The sequence below is a fragment of the Maylandia zebra genome, linkage group LG11 (genome assembly GCF_041146795.1).
Source record: "Maylandia zebra isolate NMK-2024a linkage group LG11, Mzebra_GT3a, whole genome shotgun sequence".
Lineage (NCBI taxonomy): Eukaryota > Metazoa > Chordata > Actinopteri > Cichliformes > Cichlidae > Maylandia > Maylandia zebra.
Genome location: NC_135177.1, coordinates 3,093,887 through 3,115,373, shown reverse-complemented (window position 1 = coordinate 3,115,373; position 21,487 = coordinate 3,093,887). Strand labels below are relative to the sequence as shown.

General features: G+C 43.4%; 1 protein-coding gene across 5 annotated transcripts in view; it reads left to right on the top strand.

The window, feature by feature from the left end:
• Positions 1-21,487, top strand: part of cdk14 (cyclin dependent kinase 14) — a 240,196-nt gene that overhangs the window by 110,517 nt on the left and 108,192 nt on the right. For all 5 annotated transcript variants that reach the window (XM_004571298.3, XM_004571301.4, XM_004571302.4 and 2 more), the window contains 2 exons: positions 4,420-4,543; positions 20,201-20,321. In XM_004571298.3, the coding sequence (XP_004571355.1) occupies positions 4,420-4,543; positions 20,201-20,321 (245 nt within the window). The remainder of the gene's footprint in view (positions 1-4,419; positions 4,544-20,200; positions 20,322-21,487) is intronic.

Below are 21,487 nucleotides of genomic sequence, written 5' to 3'. Positions count from 1 at the left end.
TGCTTCTTCCAGCCCTTACACAGACTTCAGAGGTCTTTGTTTCACATGTGAATGGACAAAATGTTCAGAATGCTCTTTTCTGATCTGTATCGTCAGCTCGTTCTGCCGTAGAAGCACACAGGTAACACCGTCTTATCGAGGGAATGTTTCTTGGATACACAGCCAGACTTTTTGAATGTCAAAGTGGCCGTTAAGTTGTACTGGTAGAGTACAGATCATAGGACACAGCATCCAAAAAATTTAAAAATATAAAAAGCCAAAAGTACAGTGCTCTACACTTACCAGCTTTGGGAGAAAGGCCAAGATCCAGAATGCACCGCAGTGGGAAATTTCCAGTCCCTGAGTTTAAAATGATGTTGCTTTGCTGCGACAGGGTGAAGCTGGAGAGTAATGGGAGTGATTTTTACAGACAGCGTCATTGTTTTCGATGTTTTCTGTGTGCGTGTACTAAAGCATCAGAATCATTTTATTATGATTCTGAAAAGTTGTCCAATTTTTTTCAGGCCCCTTAAAATAGGCGCTGTAATTCCAAAACAGTTGGTGCAATATTAACAGAATGGAAAGTCATTGTTTGGTTTCAAATTCACTGCAGTGCTGCACAGAGCCAAAATTACAGAAATGACATCATCGTCCAAGTACTTAACTATAAGAACTCTCACAGGTTAGTCCTAAGAGTAGTATTAGCAGGTGTATTAGTATTAGTTAGTTAATACAGTGCTCATAGTACTGAAAACCGAGTATCTATCATCTATATCAGACCTTAACTCTGATGTATACATATTGTACAAGCTCGCGACCCTCACTCATGATGGAGTGCTGCACAAAGTCAAGAAAGCAGGAGCTGTAAATGGTTTCAGAGGCAGATCAATGTTAGAGAGAAAGCAGGACCAATACTCTAAGCGATGGGCGTGACGTTAATCGGCACACTCTTACTAATTTGGTTCTACATTTCTTATTGTGTGTCGTTTTGTTTGCCTTTGTCGCTTTGCCGTGTCCGTGCTCTCACACCCTCAGCTGCTCGCTTCCTCTCAAATCATTCACCTAGATGGATGTGTGCACTATACTCAGGTAAACTTGACGGGCCATCTATCAGCGAGCCAAACGTTCACCGTGCTGACCACACGTAAAGGTGACTAAAATCCTTCTCTGCATGTGGTCACTTATTAGGAGGATCTACGTAGTTTAACAGGAAAACTGTTCTGTCTTGAGTATTATTGTTATTATTACTGTCAGAACTGTCAGAGCAACCTCCTATAACGGCCCTCAGCACTTCACTCTCCCTTAGATATTAGAATGCAAATGGACCCGAGGTATTTCCATTCAAAGCCAAGCAAGAAAAGAGAGGAGAAAAAAAGTCTCCTTTTAGGAGTGTTTGATGTGTGAATTGATGTGAGAATAAAAGAGAGATTTCTCTTTCTTTTCTGTTACCGTGCAGTTGTGCTCCTAACAGGGAGAGGGCTTTTCACAAGTGCGTTTGATATACATGAGTAAACACATTTCCCATGCTAATTTTCTGCACTGCGGTTCATCTCTCACCCACCGAGTCCAGGAATAGTAAACTGTTGACCCGGTGACTCCAGATGCCAGACAGGGCCCCGTCCCTGATTGGACTGCACGGTGCTTCAATCAGCTTAATTGGCCAAGACTACGGTATCAGTGAGAGGGGAGAAATGACAGAGGAATGCTGAAATTGGAAGAAAATGAAGAGCTGTGTCGCGCACACCTCATTATGTCTTGATTGACACGTCTGCAGAGGGGGAGGGGGGCGGTGATCTGAGCATCTCAGCGGCGAAAACAAAACAAGCTCAGTAGAGCTTTGATTCTGGGTCCTTTTAGGATTTTGCTTATTAGCTTTTTTTTAGTTGACAGCAGCAGATACACTTTATGCAGTAAGTATATATTTAAACCTAAAATAGTTTTGTGTGTGCAACAGGGATTTATGAGGGCTGTTGTCAGTCTGAGGTGCTGTGTGTCTCTAAATACATGCATTTAAATGTGTCAGCAAAAGCGCATTCATGCATTTTCATGAGTGGTTTCAAAGAAGCGCAAATATTGTTTTTAATTTGTAGAACCTCGGTTCTAATCAGGTTCTACTTTGCACTTTGATTGTGTTATGTGAGCTGTGTGTATAAATGAATTCCTTGAGCATGGCTAATCCTTTGAGGTACATGTCACCATCACAATCAGAATATTTGACTCCCAAGTCTATGAAAAATTGTCATCCTTACTGACACACATGTGAAAAATTATTCACATTTTTCCCAAAGAAATTCTGGATTTTTGGGGGCTTTCTGCAAAATGTTGCAGGTGCCACTAGCCAGGCATAGGGTTAGTGCTAACGCCTGCGATGACTCAGATCTCTGCTGGATGGTTTTCTCCTTCTGATCAGTGTTTCATGGGGCCCAGAATGGCTTCAACAAACTGGCTTCATGCTGCATTATTTGCACAGATCATTTTTTCTTCTTGAGAAAAATTGTCCTTGTTAAATGTATAAAAAATGATAAACAGACGAGCCTAAGTTTATGCAGAAATCTCATGGTATTGGTTGCTTTTCTTCTCCTTGTGATGGCCTTGGCAGCAAGAACTGCAGTCAAGCATTTGTGATAATTGGCAATGAGTCTGTCTCATCACTGTGGGGGAATTTTAGTCCACTCTTCTATGCAGAATTCTTTTAATTCATTTAGGTTTTCGAACTGTTATTCATTCATTGTGCATTCATACTCCGATGGATGCATCGGAGAGCAAGTCGGGGTTAGTATCTTACCCAAGGATATTTGGTATGCAAACTTGGGGAACCGGGGATCGAACCACCAATCAGCAGCTGACCTGCTCTACCTCCTGAGCTACAGCCACCCCACTCTTCCATAAATGTCATTTGTGCCCAATCTCTTACTGCTGAATCATGAACTTGGACCTTAACTGAGGTGAGTCACGTCTGCAGTTAAGGTCAAAAACTCAGATGTTGTTCCGAGTTCTTTTGTGACCTCCTGGATGAGCCGTCGATGCTCCTTGGCGTAATGTTGGTAGGCCGGTCACCCGTGAGAAGGTTCACCGCTGTTCCAGGGTTCTAGATTTGTAGATAATGGTTCTCACTTTGGTTCAGTGGAGTCCCAAAGCTTCGGAAATGCTTTTGCAACCTTCGTAACCAGTGACATTGTTCATCATCTGGCATGATATGTTGCATTTCGACACATTTTAGTTTACCCTACTTTGTCACACAGGTTATATTTAAGGGATTTATTGATTCAACAGGCCTGGGTGTGGCTAGTGAAGTTACACTCAGCTTTCAAATAAATGGGGTTTTATCCAGGGCAGGGATAGCTCATTAGGTAGAGTGGTGGCCCCATGATCGGAAGGTTGGGGGTTTGATTCCTCTGAACAGGTACCCCTGAGCAAGGTACCGTCCCTACACACTGCTCCCTGGGCGCCCAATGACTGCCCACTGCTTCACTGAGTTAAAATTGCAGAGAGGGATTTCCCCACGGGGATCAATAAAGTACACTTTCTTTCTTTCTTCTAATCACAATAAATTCATGATTGAACAAAGGGTGGAGGGTTGGATAGGGTTTTTTATGCTTTAATAAATGAAACATCACCTTAAACTGTTATCTTTGTCTAATATTAAAATGTGTTGATGATCTGGAACATTGAAGTTTGACAAATATGCAAAAAACGAAGAAATCAAAGCAAGGATGCTGAATGATGTCCCTTGTGGGTGAATGCAGACTGATTTTCGTGTAATAGTGCCCTCTTATTCTGTGCTGTCAGCAGTCCTCTGGCCCACCCTTTACAGGAAATAAAAAAGGAGGCAGCAGCTCCAACCAGTTCTGCATGTTTGCTGCGATTTCATGCACATCTCACACTCCTCCACACTTTCCTTCTGTCGCTTCTTCTCCTTTCTCTGAAGAACTCCCATAATAGCGAATAGACTACCAGCAAAATCAAGCCAGATTGATCAAACATACAAGCTACAATTCATGTGTTGGAAAGGTCGTATTAAAGGTGTAAACACTTCAATATGCTCGCTCTGAGCAGTCAATGCAGCAGTCCTCAGTAATTCAAGTGGAAGGAAGCACGACTGTGTTCTTGACTGATGGCTCCACATTGATCTTTGGGGTGTCTGTGTGTGCCTTTACTGTTTTTTAGATGACATGTAAGCTTCATGCCTGTTTTCACTTGCACTGGAGGGGAGTCCCAGCACCTCAGTGATGAATAGGTTTTTCCACACCTCTGTGCACTCCACGCCTGCTCAGTGTCATTGCTACAGCAGAAAGATGGAGATTTAGGCAGAGACAAATATCAGGATAATCGTTAAAGCATGATGGAGAAAAAGAGCCCGTCTTGGTCCAGTGTAACGTTTGTAAAGAGTTATGTCAGAGTCACTTCCCTCTGTTCACCTGTTTTTTGGTTGTTTTCCAGCTCTTCCTGTTCCAGTTGCTGAGAGGTCTGTCCTACATCCACCAGAGGTACATTCTTCACCGTGACCTGAAACCCCAAAACCTCCTCATTAGCGACACTGGAGAGCTGAAACTCGCCGACTTTGGTGAGCAAATTCAGTTTTTTTGTCAGAGATAAGAGTACATGTGAAACTTCGAGATGAGGCAGATTCTCGTGTGGTGGTGAAACAGTTAGTCCAGCATTTATCTGCACTCATTACTCGTGTTATATGCACACTGCCTGTTTGAGTTGTTCTTCATTATCTTCAGTCTGCTTTAAAGGAGCTCTTTAAATTATGTGTCTTAACATTAACTGTTAAACACACCAGAATAAAATAAATAAATTCAGGTTGGAGATTCACTGCTGCTGCTGTGCTCTCCCGAGCTAAACATAGAGGCTGCTCGTCAAAGCTGATGTACAAAAGGAAACTTGCTGTGAGTGGAGCTGATGTTGCGTTTTTCTTCCTACATGAGTTAAATTGTAGTTATAATTTGAATTTGGTGTCACATGATCACGGTGAACAGGCAGGTGCTTCTGCTGAGCTCCTTCCACTGTGTCACACCCACATTTTAGCATTCTTTGACGTTAGCATCCTGTATAATCATCCATGCATTTTGTTCTCCCAGCAGCTTCCCAATATTTCAGCATCCTGCTGCCTTTTCCTTAAAAGTCCTGAGGAGACAATGGTTAGATTTTTAGCTTCCCCGGCAGTTTACGACTCCAGTATCGTGCATTAGAACAGCGGTTCTCAAAGTGTGTGGCGAGTTCTGACAGGTGGGCCTCAAGTTACCTGGCAAAACGTCATCAGAACTAATGTTTAACATCAGAATCACTTTTACAGCAGAACATAAAATTCACAGCAGTTACGTTAATGATAAGAGCATCTGCTGCATCTGCTGCAAAGCTGCAGCCGTGTGTGTAAGTCGACGGCCGCAATAAAGAAGTGTACTGGAAAGTGCGAACATGTGGTCGGGTCTGTCGTGCATCGTTTACAGTGGTGCCGAAACCCAGGATTGGGGCATGAGAGACCCAACCTGAGTTCTTTATTGCAGCTGTCGACTTAAACACGCGGCTGCAGCTTTTCGGTTACAGGCTACACACATCAACAACAACAACAGGACCCAGTTCACTCTTATTGAAGCTGGCGAGGCGTGATTGTGGATGCCGCTCAGCATTTAAACACTGAGATTTATTAACAAGTCTCGGACTCTGTGGCCTATTAAAGCTGACACTCGACTCCGCACAAACACAGGAGAAAGCCTCACATATCCTCAAAAAGTCTAAACATGTCACAACTGAAGTCATGATCACAACCAGGAGTCAAAGTGGGATTTGGCAGGTGAGTGGACCCTAAGATCTCGTGGGAGCGCTGCCGCTGGGGAAAATGATCTCGTTATAAATAATTGCCAAATTAATTTGTGCTGCGTGCTCCTCTGCATTTGTTTTCTGTGTGGACGAGCTGTGATCAGCTCTGAGATTTGCAGCTCTTTGTGGATTTGTCCAACTGCATTGTGCAATATATAGGCAGATGTCACATGAGCTGTCCTGGCTGCTCTCCCACCTCGTTCCCAGGATAAACCTTGGGTAATGGTGGAGTTTGGCAAGTGTGACTAAAGAGCATCATCAGCTCAAATGCAAAACGATGACTGCTATGTTCAGCCTAACCTAACAGTAAACATGGAAACCGCAATCTCCACTGCAGCAGTCAAACACACAGTCCACAGTGTAATCGTTACCATGCAACTGCAACTTTGTTGACAACTGTGTGCATGAGTGCACGACAGAGAGGAGGATGTGTGACGTGTGCGTGGAGGGCTGCAGGGTGGCGTTGCTCTGGGATTTGTTGAGTGAGCGTCATCAACTGCAAACAGCCAGGCTCCTGCATATGAAATGTGTGCTTTATGGTATAACATATTAAACTGCGTATCAGATTTAATTACACAGTAACTGGAGGAGCCTTTCCAAGTCATCATCATCTTCCAGTAATTTAAATCTGTATATTTAGCATGTGGCTAAAACAGACCCAAACCTAACCTTACCCAGGTCACTGGTGACCTGCCTGAAGTTAAGAGATTAAAAACATCAGGAACAAATTATTAAATGAAGTGTGCACAACTACACAGTGTGCAGGAGGAGAGTGCAGACAGTGAAGCTGTCAGGTTGCAGGCATGAAAGGATGAACTCAACAGGCAGCTGTAGCAAAAACAAAATCCAAAATCAGAAAACTAGAAACTAAGGACGAGGAACAAAGACAGTAGGAAACTATACTGGGAAGCTAGAAGCGAGGATGACGAGGAACAGGGAGGAAGCACACAGCACATGGGAGTGGCACGACACGACAAAGGGCAAAGTAAAACACAGGACTTAACTATACAAGGGACTAATGAGGGAATGGGAAACACTGCTGGGACTAATAAGACATACGGAGACAAGAGAGAGCAAAACTAGATACACTGACATAGGACAAGACTTTCAAAGTAAAACAGGAAACACGAGACAATCGCAAAGACAAGACTGGACCCTGAGACAGAGACGCGACTGACTGGGAAGACAGAGGGAACATGAGAAAGGCAAAGAGACCAAAATCCTAGGACTCAAAATATAACACAAGCAGAACCAAAACCTATAATCAAACAATATGACTAAGCACACACGAAACACTGGGTCACAGACACAGTGCTGTGACAGAAGCTTCAAAATCCACTATAGATCAAGTTAAATACACTCATTTATTTCAAGTAAGAACATTCTTTGCATTTGCAGTGCTCAGTGTCCATCTCTGTAACCTGTTTTTGTTGCTGTTACTTATGTATGTTAGCCAAACTGTGCAAGACGGGGAGCCACACAGATCATGTTGGGTATAACAAGTATGACTGCTACATTTATCTTAGCCCAAAATCGCGCGTGTGTGTGTGAGTGTGTGTGAGTGTGTGTGAGTGTGTGTGTGTGTGAGTGTGTGTGAGTGTGTGTGTGTGTGTGTGTGTGTCTCAATTTGTGTGTGTTCTTGAAGTGGCACCATATGGCTTGGATCCATGTTCAGTAAACATTGCCTACATGGTCTGCTGGGCATCCTGGGGGGCAGACAGATTGACAGTCCAGTCCTTCTGTACACCATCCATCCATCCATCCATCCATCCATCCATCCATCCATCCATCCATCCATCAGTCTCTGGTCCAGTTTCCCCCATCCACCCACCCATCCTCCAACTCCTTCTAACCTTGTCTCCTCCACTCATCCATCCCTTCCTCCCTCCCTTTCTTCTGTCCCTCTGCCCAGACGGATGGGGGGAGGGGGAGGGTGGCAGCTTCATCAATAATTCAGCCCATGTATTAGAGCTAAAACATTACTGTGAAGGAAATGAGAAGGGGAAAATAATGGACAAAATACCAAATGAGCAAGAATGAAAATCCCTGGCCTATTAGTCTGTCGCTGCAGCTCGAGCTCATCAACAAACATGCACAAAACACAGAATCAGCCGATGCCTGAGGGATGCCAGATGAGGAAGGTGAAGGCTGTTCAAGTCTAAGTGTGTGTGTGTGTGTGTGTGTGTGTGTGTGTGTGTGTGTGTGTGTGTGTGAGAGAGAGACTTTGTGTGGCCGCCAGGGCTCCCTGTGGTCCCCTGCCTTGGCAGCAGGAATACTAACGGTCGACAGCTGAGGCCTGCGGAGCCGGTTGGGGTAAACGAGACAGACTGGGCCACAGAGTGTCAACAAAGGAGGCGCTGAGAGACACAATAAGAGGTGGCAGAGCACTCAGTAGAGATGAGACAGAGTGGTGATAGGATCCAGGCTGTAATGAGAAATTGTATTAAGATGTGGGTTAACGTCAGAATAAATCAAACTCTGAGATCTTACTCCCTGATTTTGTTCTTTCTTTCTGATTTGTCCCTCAGCAGTGTTAGAATGATCCATCAGTGGGTCTGGATGTATTGCTTAAAATGTATTTGCAATGCATTTCACTTTTTCAATGGGAAAAACCCACAGTGATGATGTAGAGGTCTCAAAAACTCACAAAAACCACGTACACTTGCCGTTACACGAACATAGAACTTTTGTTGTTTGGTTCTGATCACGTTTGTGATCATTTAAAACTACAAATATAAAACTGTGGACAGTATTAACTCTCGCAGGTATAAGCCATCATAGAGACTAAACCCAACCTGGATTTAAAGAAGGGCAAACCTGGCTCTTTCACGTGTCCGTGAACTCTGACCGCGCAGGGTTGGCATCATCATCAGTGATGACTTAGAGCTCAGGGGTTGAATTCAAAAATGCCTTTTCTGTGTAATAAGGATTTATTCAATTTGTGGCATTTCAGTCGCACCGTTATCAGAAAATACAGTACAGTGCAGTATTGTAGATGCACTGGCCGTATGTTGTGCAGGATGCTTTAGCGTGCTGAGCAGAACCAGGAAATATGATTTCTCATCAGCTACAGTGGCCAGAGCTTCACATCCCTGCTGCCGGTTGTCAGGCTGATCCAGATGCTCCCCTCTGCTCCGCTGTGGGTTTACTCACTTTTTAATGAGCTACACAAACAACCACCTCATAAATGAGGCTTTGAGGAGTCCACATGTTTCATATCAGGGACACAGCTAATTGAGGCCAATGAAGCAGTGTGAGGGGGTGATTTGTGTTGTTTGTGAAGCTGTAAAGACCATAATCTGCTTTCCAATGTGAACATACACACATATTCTGTACCTATAAGCAGTTACTCCTATAAACCTATAAACTGAGTGGACGTGCCAGTTCTACAAACACTTTCCCTGCTGGTTAATTTAGAAATGCAACTTCAGTGGAAGTGGATTAGTTAGTTAATCTTGATAGAATATCCCAGTTAAACAGAGAATTAGAAAGAATAGAATAATTAAAAAGCCATGCTTTGCTGGCCTTTTAAAAAAACAAACATTTTGTGATTTAAAAATTAAGGTGCTGTTCCTACATTTCCAAGTACTTATGCCTTTTCATCTTCAGACGATATTCTGGGATTGTTTTTTTTTTTCATTTCTTTAATGTATGTGTTACACAAGGAACATAATAGGATGGGCTCTTTGGCATAAACTTTAAAAGATGTTGAGTATAGGTTCACAGCTGATGCTAGCAGATTTGTTTAGCATGTTCTATGTATAAACATGTACAGCTCAAACCATTTACAGTTGTTATGAAGGGGGAAATTAGCAATAGAAAGCCACACTATAAAATAAACACTACCGGTCCAAGATTTTTCCTGTTTTTTGTCTCATTTCAGAGAGTTTAATGTCTCTGAAATGAAAGCATAGAACACAAAACCAAATGGAGTTAAAAATAAAAACATGGAATCAATTTACAGACTGAAATGTATTCTAAACGTTTGACTCAACAAAGGACACGCCTTTGGCAGATATAACAGCTGAGATTAGAAATCAAATATTCTTCAGAAAGCTCTTCCCATATCTGTTGCTGAAGTTCCCACAAATGTGTGGCACTTGTAAATTGCTTTGCTGGACCTGTGGACCAGTTCATCTCTGGGATTGACTGAACCTCTTCTGTTCAGTTCATCCCAAACCAGCTCAATGGGGTCTGGAGAATGTGCTGAACACTCCATGTTTTCAAGCTCATCATCTCGTTCTTTTTTCCTGAGGTAGTTCTGGCAGAGCTTGGACTTATGTTTTGGATCATTATCCTGCTGTAGGATGAAGCTCTGACCAACCAGGTGCAGAACCTGTGCTGCAGAATGCCGTGGTAGCTGTTTTGGTTCAGGGAGCCTCTCAGTCACCGACCCTAGACCATCACACATATTTGATGCCACACACTGTGGAACCATCCTTTCGCCTACTCGACGGCATACAAAGATGCGTTATTTTGATTATCATTCATCAGTCCATAATACCTTCTTCGAGTCTTCAGTAGTTTAATGGCGAGTTTGTCCCAGTTCCCGAGGGCCTTGTGATGGTGAAGCAAACTGTACTGACTGACACCTTGACTTTATCCAGAAAAAAGTTGGAACACCTGTAGGAATTAGTAGCACCAGCTTTCAAGGCTCGATCAACCTCCACTGCTGCAGAACTGCTTTAAATGGTTATCCCATTTTGTGTTTCCTGAAAAAGGCCTTTTTGTATGATTCTGAAATATACATTATTTTTCAGTTTTGGATAACCTACCTGGCAGTTCACCACTTACCTTTACACCATGACAAGCTCTTCATTGGACTTGAACAACTTGAATTGCAATAAATAACTGGAAAAATTGGGGTTTTCTTTTGAGAATATATATTTTTCATGGTTAAAAGCGAACACTTTAACATCGGAGTTTATGGAGATTCATTTTAGTTTTTCAGCCTCAAGTGGTGATTAGAGAAATTGCAGTTTTTGGCAAATTTTAACCGATGCAGTTCATTCAGATAAATTGGAACGGTGCCACACTGTGTTTGTATATTGGAATTTTTTATATACACTACGCCCACATTGAGTTTGACGCTTCAGAGCTCTGAAGTTATAGTAGCAATATATCAATGGGGTCACGTGCTGGCTCACACACAGAACAGCTTCAGACTTGAGAAAACCTTCTGAGGACGGACCTCTAATTATAGGAACAAGTGAAACAATAGATGAGCGTTGCTCACAGCCCACCTGCTTCACAGCCTCGTGTCCACAGTTGGCCAGAACCCGCTGAGAGACTTTTTCATGTTTGTGCTCAAACACTGAAGCACTGCCATATGCTGCAGGCATCCATGGACACGCTGGACCACTGGTAGCAGTTAGAGATTTATTTACATGTGAAATGATCACCCTCACAGATTTTTTTTCCATGGGAGTTTGGCTGAGTGTGCATTTGGAGTTTTGAACCTGGTTGTGGGGTTGTTGCATGTCCCTGGCTCTTTGAAGACATGGGAACACTGCAGCAGTAGCAGCGTTTGAAAGTGGCCATGTCTGTCTGTCCGTGGATTGTTTTTTGTGATTGATTTTCATCCAGACTGAAAAATATCAGCAACATTTGCACAGATCAGGTTTTAAAGAAATATTTTTCTCAGGCAGTTTTTCCTGAATACTATGCTGACGGTCTGACTTACATAAAGTGTCACAGAGAAGTAAACAATTACAGTTTGAGTGGAATGTTGGTTCACTAATGGCTACTACTGTAGTTAGTTCAGCAAGAGTAGGGATGGGTATTGATAAGATTTTCACGATTCCGATTCCATTTTCGATTCTGTTTAACGATTCGATTCTTTATCGATTCTTTTTAAAAAAGGAGAACACTAAGGTCGATTAGCTTAGAACTTTGTTTTATATCGTCTCTTTGAACAAGATAGAAATTTAGGAGTAACATGGCCTTACAAACCCAACAGTGAGATCTTAAGAGATCCAGCCTACGGCTCTTCAATGGGGTGTCACAGGGTCCCCAGGAAAAAATATTGTAAATGTAAAATAATGAAATAAATATTCTTCTGTAGCAATAACAAAGTATAACATCAATTATTCTGTAGCAATTACACAAGAATATCCAGTAATGTCCCTGCCTACAATTAAACACATTCACTTACTGAAAATCATCTGCTGTGGCAAACGGGTGCAAGCCTTTGACCACAAACTGAGTCACTGCTCGGTGACATTCGTCTATCCTGGCCTGAAAGGAGACGCTACCGGCAGACTGCAGCGAGAACTGCCAGCATCTGAGCCAGACTCTGTCTCATCATGGTCACTAAATGCACAGTGATGGCAGGTTTGTAATAAGGCAGATCGCGCTAACAACTGTTAGTTGATTATTTACCTGCCGCATTAACGGGAGAGGACGTGCAAACGTTACCGCTGCTGCTGGGTTGAGATTCACGAGTCCGGAGCGGAATTAAAAACACGACATTCATTTAAGGTCATCGCGTGTTTTGTGAGCAAATGCTTTTGCATATTCGTAGTGTTTCCTCCCTTAAATGAAATATCTACTTTGCAAGTATTGCAAGTTGCCCTGTTGTCATCCGTTCTCATAAAGTATAACCAAACTTTTGAGCGTTTGAGCCGCTTACGCGCCGTGTTTCCTGCCAGGTAAATGACGCTCCGCAACGTGGTGACGTCATTCGGGGCGACTGGAATCGATAAGGGAATCGTTTGCAAAAATGGCAAACGATTCCAAGGAATTGAAACAGTGGGAACCGGTTCTCAACAAGAACCGGGTTTCGATACCCATCCCTAAGCAAGAGTCAAACTCAGACAGACCAACTGATCTGAATTCCAGGGAACGTCACCTGATGGCTCAGCTGATGTCCTGCTCCAAGCCAGTTTGCAATATATTTTCTCCCCAGCACATCCATGTTGTGTAATGCTTCACTTAAAATGTTGTGTCCATTTTCCCTGATTCCCACTCTGATAATTTAGCAGCTCCATGTACACAGAAGGGCGTATATGTGCATGCTGTCAGCTGTGCCACATTTGCACACAGAAGGAAGACGAGGTCCCAGAACACAGTCCTGCCATCCATATCACTTTTTTTTGACTAATGCGTTCCTGACAAAACCAAGATGATACTTGCTAGGCATCAGCAAGTTAGTATCAGGCTTCTAAATATGCTGATGTCTGCATTTACCTTTGCAGCACTGTGGTGCACACTCACTATTCTGGTGAATGGGCCGATGTGCCCAGAGCCAGGCCCTCAGTCAGCCTGTGTTTTACTTTCTGAGTTAATAAAGGATTGTTGACATATCAGCATTATTCAAATGGACTGGATCTTAAATCCAGTCATTCTTAGCTGGATATAAATTATGCAAATGACAGGCAGAACTATGGAAAAGTGTTGTTGAGTTATACTTGAAGCTACCATATAAGATCAACTTCACTCTGAGGTACAACAAAGGTGTGTTGATAGTTAAAGACACAACATTTCATGAACCTGAAATTAAAGGCAAGACAAAGATTACAATCTAAGCAAAGACATCCCACCTCCTCCAGCATCTCCTATGGAGTTATTCCAAGGCCAGATGGGATATTTAATCACCCTGGTGTCTTTGGGTTTGTTTTTTTGGCGGGGGTCTGCTCCAGGGTCTGCTTCCAATGCAATGACCTCCTGATCACTAGTATGCTTTTAGGCAGCTTCCTGTCCGAATTCCTGGCTCAGGGATACCGCAGAAAGAGTGGCCTGATTTTTTCACATTGCTGCTACTTTGTTGGAGAACCTGTGTTTCTCATTTTTATCTAAATAGAACTTTTGTATATAAAAATTGTTCAACATGCAAGATCTTCATGCTTTTTCGTTAAACTATAGCCCAGAGAAACGCAGTGCCATCTCCATTCTACAACTCAAGGTCATGAATAGCTTCTTACAAGCCCAGTGTGCTGGGCTGCACTAAACTGAACATTACATTAGTATGTTTTTCTGACTGCTGTGGTAGCTAGCTAATGTCTGCTGATTGTGTGTGTTTATTTTCTGGGGAGTGCTGTGCAGTAACAGCTGCCGAGATAATGACGTGTGAGGAGTGAAGCAATGTGACAATGGAGCTGGAGGAATGTCGCAGGCATCCCGAGCAGACTGTTTGCCTCTCCCCAGTGAGCTGTTCCACCCAGCGCCTCGCCACAGCACCAGGATCAGTGTGTGCGTTTTTGTGTGTTTCACTTGGTCGTGGGTTTTTGAAGGTTGCAGATGGTCCTTTGAAGTCTGATAGATGAATCCAAACGACTGGTGTTTGTGTGCTTTTCAATCCAAACCTGAAACCAAACTGAATTTTTGCATTGGTAATGACCGGACTGGTTTCATGTAGGCAGCTACCATGCAGAGACTCATTACAGTCCACTTTGTGTTGGGAAATGAACTGATATGATGGCAGGTGGTGCAGGCGCACACATGAACATAAAAGAATTAGGGATCTAACAGAGGCACAGAGTTTTCTGTAAAACCATTCGTGATATCAAATCCTTCCAATAAAGTGTATATGTTTAAAGAATTATTAAGTGAAGTACATAAAAGAATGTCATTTTCGGGAGGGTGGATTTCCTAATATGTCCGCTTACCTTATAAAACGTGACTGCAGTGCTGTTCACAGGAGCTCTGCTCTGCTTTCAAGGAGCTGCCTTAGAGCAGCAAGTGAAAGTGGAGCAGTGGTTCTCCAGGATTTCTGGAGGTCTGTCAAAGTATTCCTTTGGATACTGGCTGCTTCTTCCCTCATTATCAGCCCAGTTCTTGTATCTGACCACTTCTAGAGGAATCTCCAGCCCATTAAAGTTTAACGTAGGCTCTGTGTGGCATCCTCACATAACTGACAACTTAGCAAAGAGCTAATTTTATCAGCCAATGACAAAAATACATAATTTATTCACATATCTTTAATTGAATCTATAGCAACATAACACAGTTTGACAGGCACAAACTAAAGTTTTTACACCAACAAGGTGATTCCTAAAGGACTACTAGCTGAAAACTTGACATATCTTAGGAAACTGGAAGTGGCAGGCGAAGAGTAACTCAAGGTCATGTCTTTAAGAATTAAGGAAAAAATCCAGCAAAGACCTGACACAAGACCCGAGAGATTCATCTGGCCCTTCGGTAATCCATATAGTCACGAGGTTCAATGAATCCTCATTAGAAATTGTCAGTGTAAAGGTTGTTATCAAGAGGCGTTCTTGAGGAAGGGACACAGGGAGATGAGGTAGGCCAGTTTACACAAGAACTGGAATGAAAATCATTGGCAGCAGGTTGAATCCAGATTTTTAGTTCAAATTGTTATTATGCATGGAAGAAGTCAGGAGGTACAACAGTGAGTGTGTCATGCGTCGCGGCCCGCGTGCACAAAAGGATCCAAACGCAGACTCAAGCGCTAGCAGAAAATGACACTTTATTATAACAACAAAAGGCGACCCGGGAAAACCAAAGGAGCAAAACGAAGAACTAAAAAACCCGGGGAAACAATGACGCGAGGAAGCCGGAATCGGGACCGTGGGAGGCTGCAACAGAAAGGGGAGAAGATTACTAGGGAGCCGGGAAGCGGAGGAAACACATTAAAATTGAGTTAGACCAGTTGGCTTACGATTAGAGCGGGACCGTGGGAGCTCGGGAGGGAAGTCCGTGAGAAGGAAATCCGTGGAGGTAGTGGATGGGCCAGATGATGTACCGGGTGATCCAATTGAGCAGGAGGACAGGCAGGTGGCAGACGCTGAACGCCGGATCGAAACCTAGACACAAGTAGGCAGATTTAACACAGCTCCAACAAGATATGAATGCAACGCTTTCGCAGGAGTCTAGTTATCACAGAGAGGTGATTAACAGACTGGCGTGGAGCATCCGTCAGCGGTGGGTTAAGTAGCTCTTCAGGTAATCACCCCGATGGAGAGCAGGTGTGCCGGTGATGGCCCAGCCTGGGGGTGTGGCTACCCGCGCATCACACATTCCACACACAGGACCACGGACCATGACAGAGTGTGTGCCATGGTTTAAGGCTGCAGTTCAACCAGTGGTGTTGGTAGTCTTGTCAAAATTGATGGAACTATGATCATTAAAAAGCACCATCAGATTTTAATGCTCTTTGATATACCATCTGGAAAGTGTTTGACAACTTCAATGATCCCAAACACACGATCAGTGCAGCAAAAGGATACCTGGATAAAAAAGGACACAATGCAATTCTATCATTCGATCGAGCTTCCCAGAGCCTGAACCGCAACCTTGTTGAAGAAGTGTGTCCTGGAGACGTATTCCTGAAGACTACTTAAAGAAATTCCAAGAAAGCTTGTCTAAAAGAGTTCATGCTATGTTAAAGGTACTCTCACCAACTATTGCCTTTATATATTGTACTTCCATGTGTGTTTGCACATGTTTCAATAGTGCTTCAAAGTGCTGCAGAACTGATGTCTAGATATGTGCACTGAGCAGGAGATGCTCTGTATCTCATTGTACATCTGTATAGTGACAATAAAGGCATTTTATTCTATTCTATTCAGTAAATCCTGGCACCTCGTTCCCATTATCCTACCAAAATCTTAACCAATGAGGGTTTGCTCAGACCGCACAGTTCGGTAGCTTGCTGCAAATATACAACACGCAGAAACGGAAGATCATAGTATCTGTCAGATAATTCCTTTAAAAGTGTTTCAAAAGTCTCCACCAACAGTAACAAATTTGCGACATGCAGGTCAGTGACTCTGAAGTTTAGCAGACAGATATCAGGATGCTCAGGATCAGAACTCCATGGTGGAAGTTGGGCATTTTAACACGGAGCCAAGCTTGAAGTGGACACAGGACAAACTGCAGGCCTCTGTTCAAACGACTGTGCGCACTGCATTACAACTACACGGGAGAGAGGAGGCTCTGCTTGTGATGAGAAGCAGGATGACAGCTTTATATGAATGGGTTCAGAGTAGGTTAAACATTCATTGAGTAGACCTGTGTTATACGTGTGTCTGCAGTCTGACGGCAGGATGTCTACATTTAAATTAGCAACAAACGCTGCATTTTGCTGTGTTTGTCTTTTCCTCAGTGGAATTATCTCTGCCAGTATTTGAAGTAGCTGCTGGCAGCATGTCGTAAATCTTTTAATCTGCTGAATTTTAAAGGAGTTGGAGGAGGAGAAGCAGGCGGAAGCTACAAACCGCCTTTAAAATTCAAGTGAACTTCAAAAGGTGAAACAGTGGGCTGATTACCCCCCGGGGACAGAGACTATTTTAATCCTTCCCTGGCTTGCTTGTTTATTCTGTTTTCTCTCCCAGTTTCCAGCCCAGCTCTTCTACCATATGTTTGATGACCCCTAGTGTTGTGTGAGATAGTGATGTATAATTCACCGCTGACCTTCATCCAGGTCACCGCCTGGACAGGCTAGCAGGTCAGCTGTGGCATGACTGAAGATGAAGGTGGCTGAAGGTCCATGTGCGTATGTGTGTTTGATATCCCAGGTCAGGGCTCTGAAGTGCTCCACTGCAATGAGATTCATGGGGTTTTAAAGGGGAAGGTCAGGTGTTGCTCAAGATGTCAGAACAGTCTGAAAACAGCAACCGAACTGCTTTAGATTGTGGGATATCGCTCTGTCACAAAGGAAGATTCTTCATATACACTGTGGTCACGATCAAGAGAACTAAAATGTATCTGCAGACACATAGATGACTGTGAGGCTGTTAACATTGTAAAAATCACTATTGAATTATTGCCCATGCAAGTGAGTGAGCAAGTGATGAAACATTCTGGTCGCCTCCAAAGTGTCTGTGGGTGGAAAACTGCACCGAATTCTGTTAGTGAGAAGTGAGACGGAGGAGGAACAGCTGATTAGGATCTTGCTCATTACACAATCTCATTGCTGGGATTGAATTAAGTTTATTTGGTGTATTCTGCCTAATTGATCATTGCGCTTGAGTCGTGATGATGTTGCAAAGCTGAAAATCAGTGTGCGAGTCCGTGGGGGAGCTAGAATAAAATCATTTGTGTGAAAACAAACTAATGATGGTAAATCGAGGTGTTGAATCCTGTCCTGATTCAAGCAAAGAGCAGCTCCAGACAGCACAGCGACATATAATCGCTATGTGGATAGTGGAAGGCGATACGTGGCATGTTTGCTCATCTGCAGGAGGTCGTTTCTCTGGTGCTTAGCGATGCTTTGCTGCCATTCCACGTCTCGCTGCACAATCCACACAGAGAGGGGTTTGGTTAACGCAACTTTCTCACCCGCAAGACATCAGGGAAAAGTCGCTCACCTCCTCCTACACGATTGAAAAAGACTTCTACCTGATTTAAACTCACTCCATGTTCCAGTTGCCTGCTTCCCGTTGGTATGTGGTTAGTATAGGCTAGCCTGGAGACCCTGACTGGATGCATAGCCTGGTCAGGCCAAAGACAGTAGTGTTATCACTACACCATTCAGCTACACTACTCCCATACCCAGAGCTACCCAGTGCCTCCCAGACGAGGTCACACAGTGGGAGGTGAAACACAGGCAAAGCAGCATATCTGACCATCAGACGCCAGCCAGGCTTGAAACATGTTTGTTTGTAAAGTTGGGCATTTAAACAGTCCACTCATGTCTGTAGCCAGCCTCAGGTGGCCATAAGAAGAACTGCAGTTTTGTGATAGCTTCATTAATCTATAAGAACAGAAGGTGCCCTGCAAGAAAACAGCTGTCACAGATCAAAGTTTCCCAATAATGCTGACAAAGCTTCTGTACAGCTGCAGCTGCATTACTTAACCCATACAGAACCAGCACCGGGTTTACCCCATGTTGTTTTGTTTCAGATTGATGACAGGCATGCTGGGAACTGTAGGAAACCAAACAGTTGGGTTTTCTTTTGTTCCTGCTCCGCGTTACAAACAGGTCATCCTCCTACTACTGCACCTTCTCTTACGATGAGTAGATATTATCTCGATTCACGCCTCCACGACGCCGCCCCCCACGTACACACATACGCAGGATTCCTGCAGTGGATATGATAGCCTCTCAGTGTGAGCAGCCCGATGCTGTCTATCCTGTGTTAGATCAGTGTGTGGAAATTATAGAGCTTGGCCACGATGAATGTCAGCTGAAACTCCTTTCTCCTGTGGGTGTTCTGACACAAGGAAATGTTAAATACCCCCCTTCCTGCTCTCATTTACTCGCCCCTCTGCCCCGCTTCCTCCCACACACAGGGGACTAACAGCAGTCCTTTATTTTACTAAGCTAAATGCTTTAATTAAGCTCTCAGACCACTTGGGATGAGACAAAGAGGTAATGCCATCAGCCTCATTAAAGCTCACTGCATCTGCACTCTAGCATTAGCCGCCATGTGAGGACTGGGTTTGTGTCGCTGCATAGATAAATGTTAGAAAGGGACCTTTGACCTAAACTGGAGAAGCTTGCGCATCTATTCCTAAATCCCCTTTTTTAAAATGTAGTACTTTTCATGTTTAACCATAGCCTGGTGCCAAACGTACACGATCATGTGTGATTCACAGGACAAAAGAGTTCATATGACTGATATTCATGTTTCTTGGTGAAACGTCAAAGGTCGTCCATCATAATTTCTATTTGAAAAGGCAATCTGGGGTTTGTCACAGCTGAATGTACAGAAGTCAGAGTAGAGACAGGTCTGACAAGAGGAGCTGTTTGTATGATGGCTTCAGTGAGTCTACAGGAAGCAAAGGGAAGTGGAAGCTCACAAGATTTTAATGAGGCAATGTTTCAGCCTTCAAGATCTTCATTAGGGAAACATTAAACATTAATGATCTACAATTAAGTTCTTCTCTCTAAAATATTGCCTCAACATTTGTTGGTAAAAAATGGTCCTGTGGGTTTTGTGACGGCGCTTTAGTGATCGATTGGACGTCTGGTGCATCCTGATCAGTGTCCTATATCAATCTTGACTTGGACTTTGAGGGTTTGGAGGCTCTTTGTCAAGTTCCTGAGCAGTTGTTTCATTTGGATGGGGCACGGTGTCCTGTTTGACTGTGGACCAGTAAGTCCATCAAGGAATGAAAAAAAGCCACTGCTTGTAATTAATGTAGTGATATTCATCTGCACATTCAGGTCCAACGTACTACTGGTGGTGTAAAATTCCTCTTATTACTTCCTGTTTACCAAATTGTTGTCCTATGGTCACATGTTGAAAACTCATTCTCTAATCTTTCATTTTCTTACTTCTCTTGTTTAAGTTGGTTTGATGACGATCTTTCTCCACACAGGACCTTGAAATCTTGACTTTTATTGCAAACTCTATATCTTCCTGTCTGTATAACACATGTCAGCAGCTGCAGGGAGTGTGACTGCTGGCTCCAGCTGTATGCTTTGTTTTGCTGAAGGTCACTCAATGATAATGCTTTCTCAGACTGACTTGTTTTGTTGCTTCCCCCCCAGGCCTGGCCAGGGCCAAGTCGGTCCCCAGCCATACCTACTCCAACGAGGTGGTGACCCTGTGGTACCGGCCTCCAGATGTCCTGCTGGGATCCACAGACTACTCCACCTGCCTGGACATGTGGTGGGTACTCCTAACATCTAACCCCGTGTGTGTAATTTATCCGTGATTTATTCACATAGAAACCTTCAAGATATAGATCAGGGAACCCAATTCATGAAGCAGACAAAAACCAATTAAAACACTCTTACTGGTGGCTTATCCTAACCCGAGGCCATGCTCCCTTCAGTGCAGTTTTGTTTTCATGACTCCCCAGCATCCACACTCCCAGTTTGGATCAGTTGCTGGTGAGACACACACATTTACTTTATACACTGACAGAACTGCTGCAGATGTGAATGAAGCAACTGAAATGTAATAATCGAACTCTTCATGTCTCGAGCCTGAGCAGACTCGCTATCCCACAGTGAGAAAAACTGTAGCAGGGCTGAAATATTTTCTGCAGCAGTTTTTTTTCTCGACTTTCTCTTCAGTCTTTGTTTAAGATGGTTTGAACTGCCTTGTTTAACTAAGGTACAGAATGTCAGCACGTTTGATGGTAGCTACCAGTTTGTAATTTGTCAGTTACTTTTTAAAGACGTCCGTCCTTTTGGATGTGAAATATGAATCAAATGCAAAACTGACATAAACTTGCATCAATGGTTGCTGTGGTTTCAAGAACCAAGTCCAGTTATTCTTCTTTCATTTAAATCGACTTTTTCTATCGTTGTAATGAGCAGAACCATTTTGGGCCAGACTGTAAACGTCTTTATTTTGTTGCTGATGACACATTTGGCTTCGTTTTTCAGCCCCAGAGACTGCTGCTTTGAAAAAACTCAGATGATACAGGCCCTTCAATGTACAGTTGACATTTGCATTTTTTCTTTAGGGAAAAGGCTTTGTTTTACTTTTACTTATGCCCTAGATTATAACACCTACTCTCACAAAAGCCCAACTGCTTCTCAGAGTTACCAGCAAGTATAAGTCAGCTTAGCATCATTAATGTTATTTTAATGGGTTATTTTTGAGGAATATGACAACATTTCTGTACATAATGTCTGCACTCGGTTTTAGGGGTGAAAAAGCATGTTGCATGTTGGAATGTGAGGAATAAGAGAGCTGTAGGCTGTCCCATTGTGGACCTGGTCTTAGGTGAGCCACGGTGACCCCCTCTGTCTGGACACACAGTCAGCAGGGAAATCCCAAGAACCCTGTTTTGCAGCGTCCAATTAAAGAGCAGCCAGAGTGTA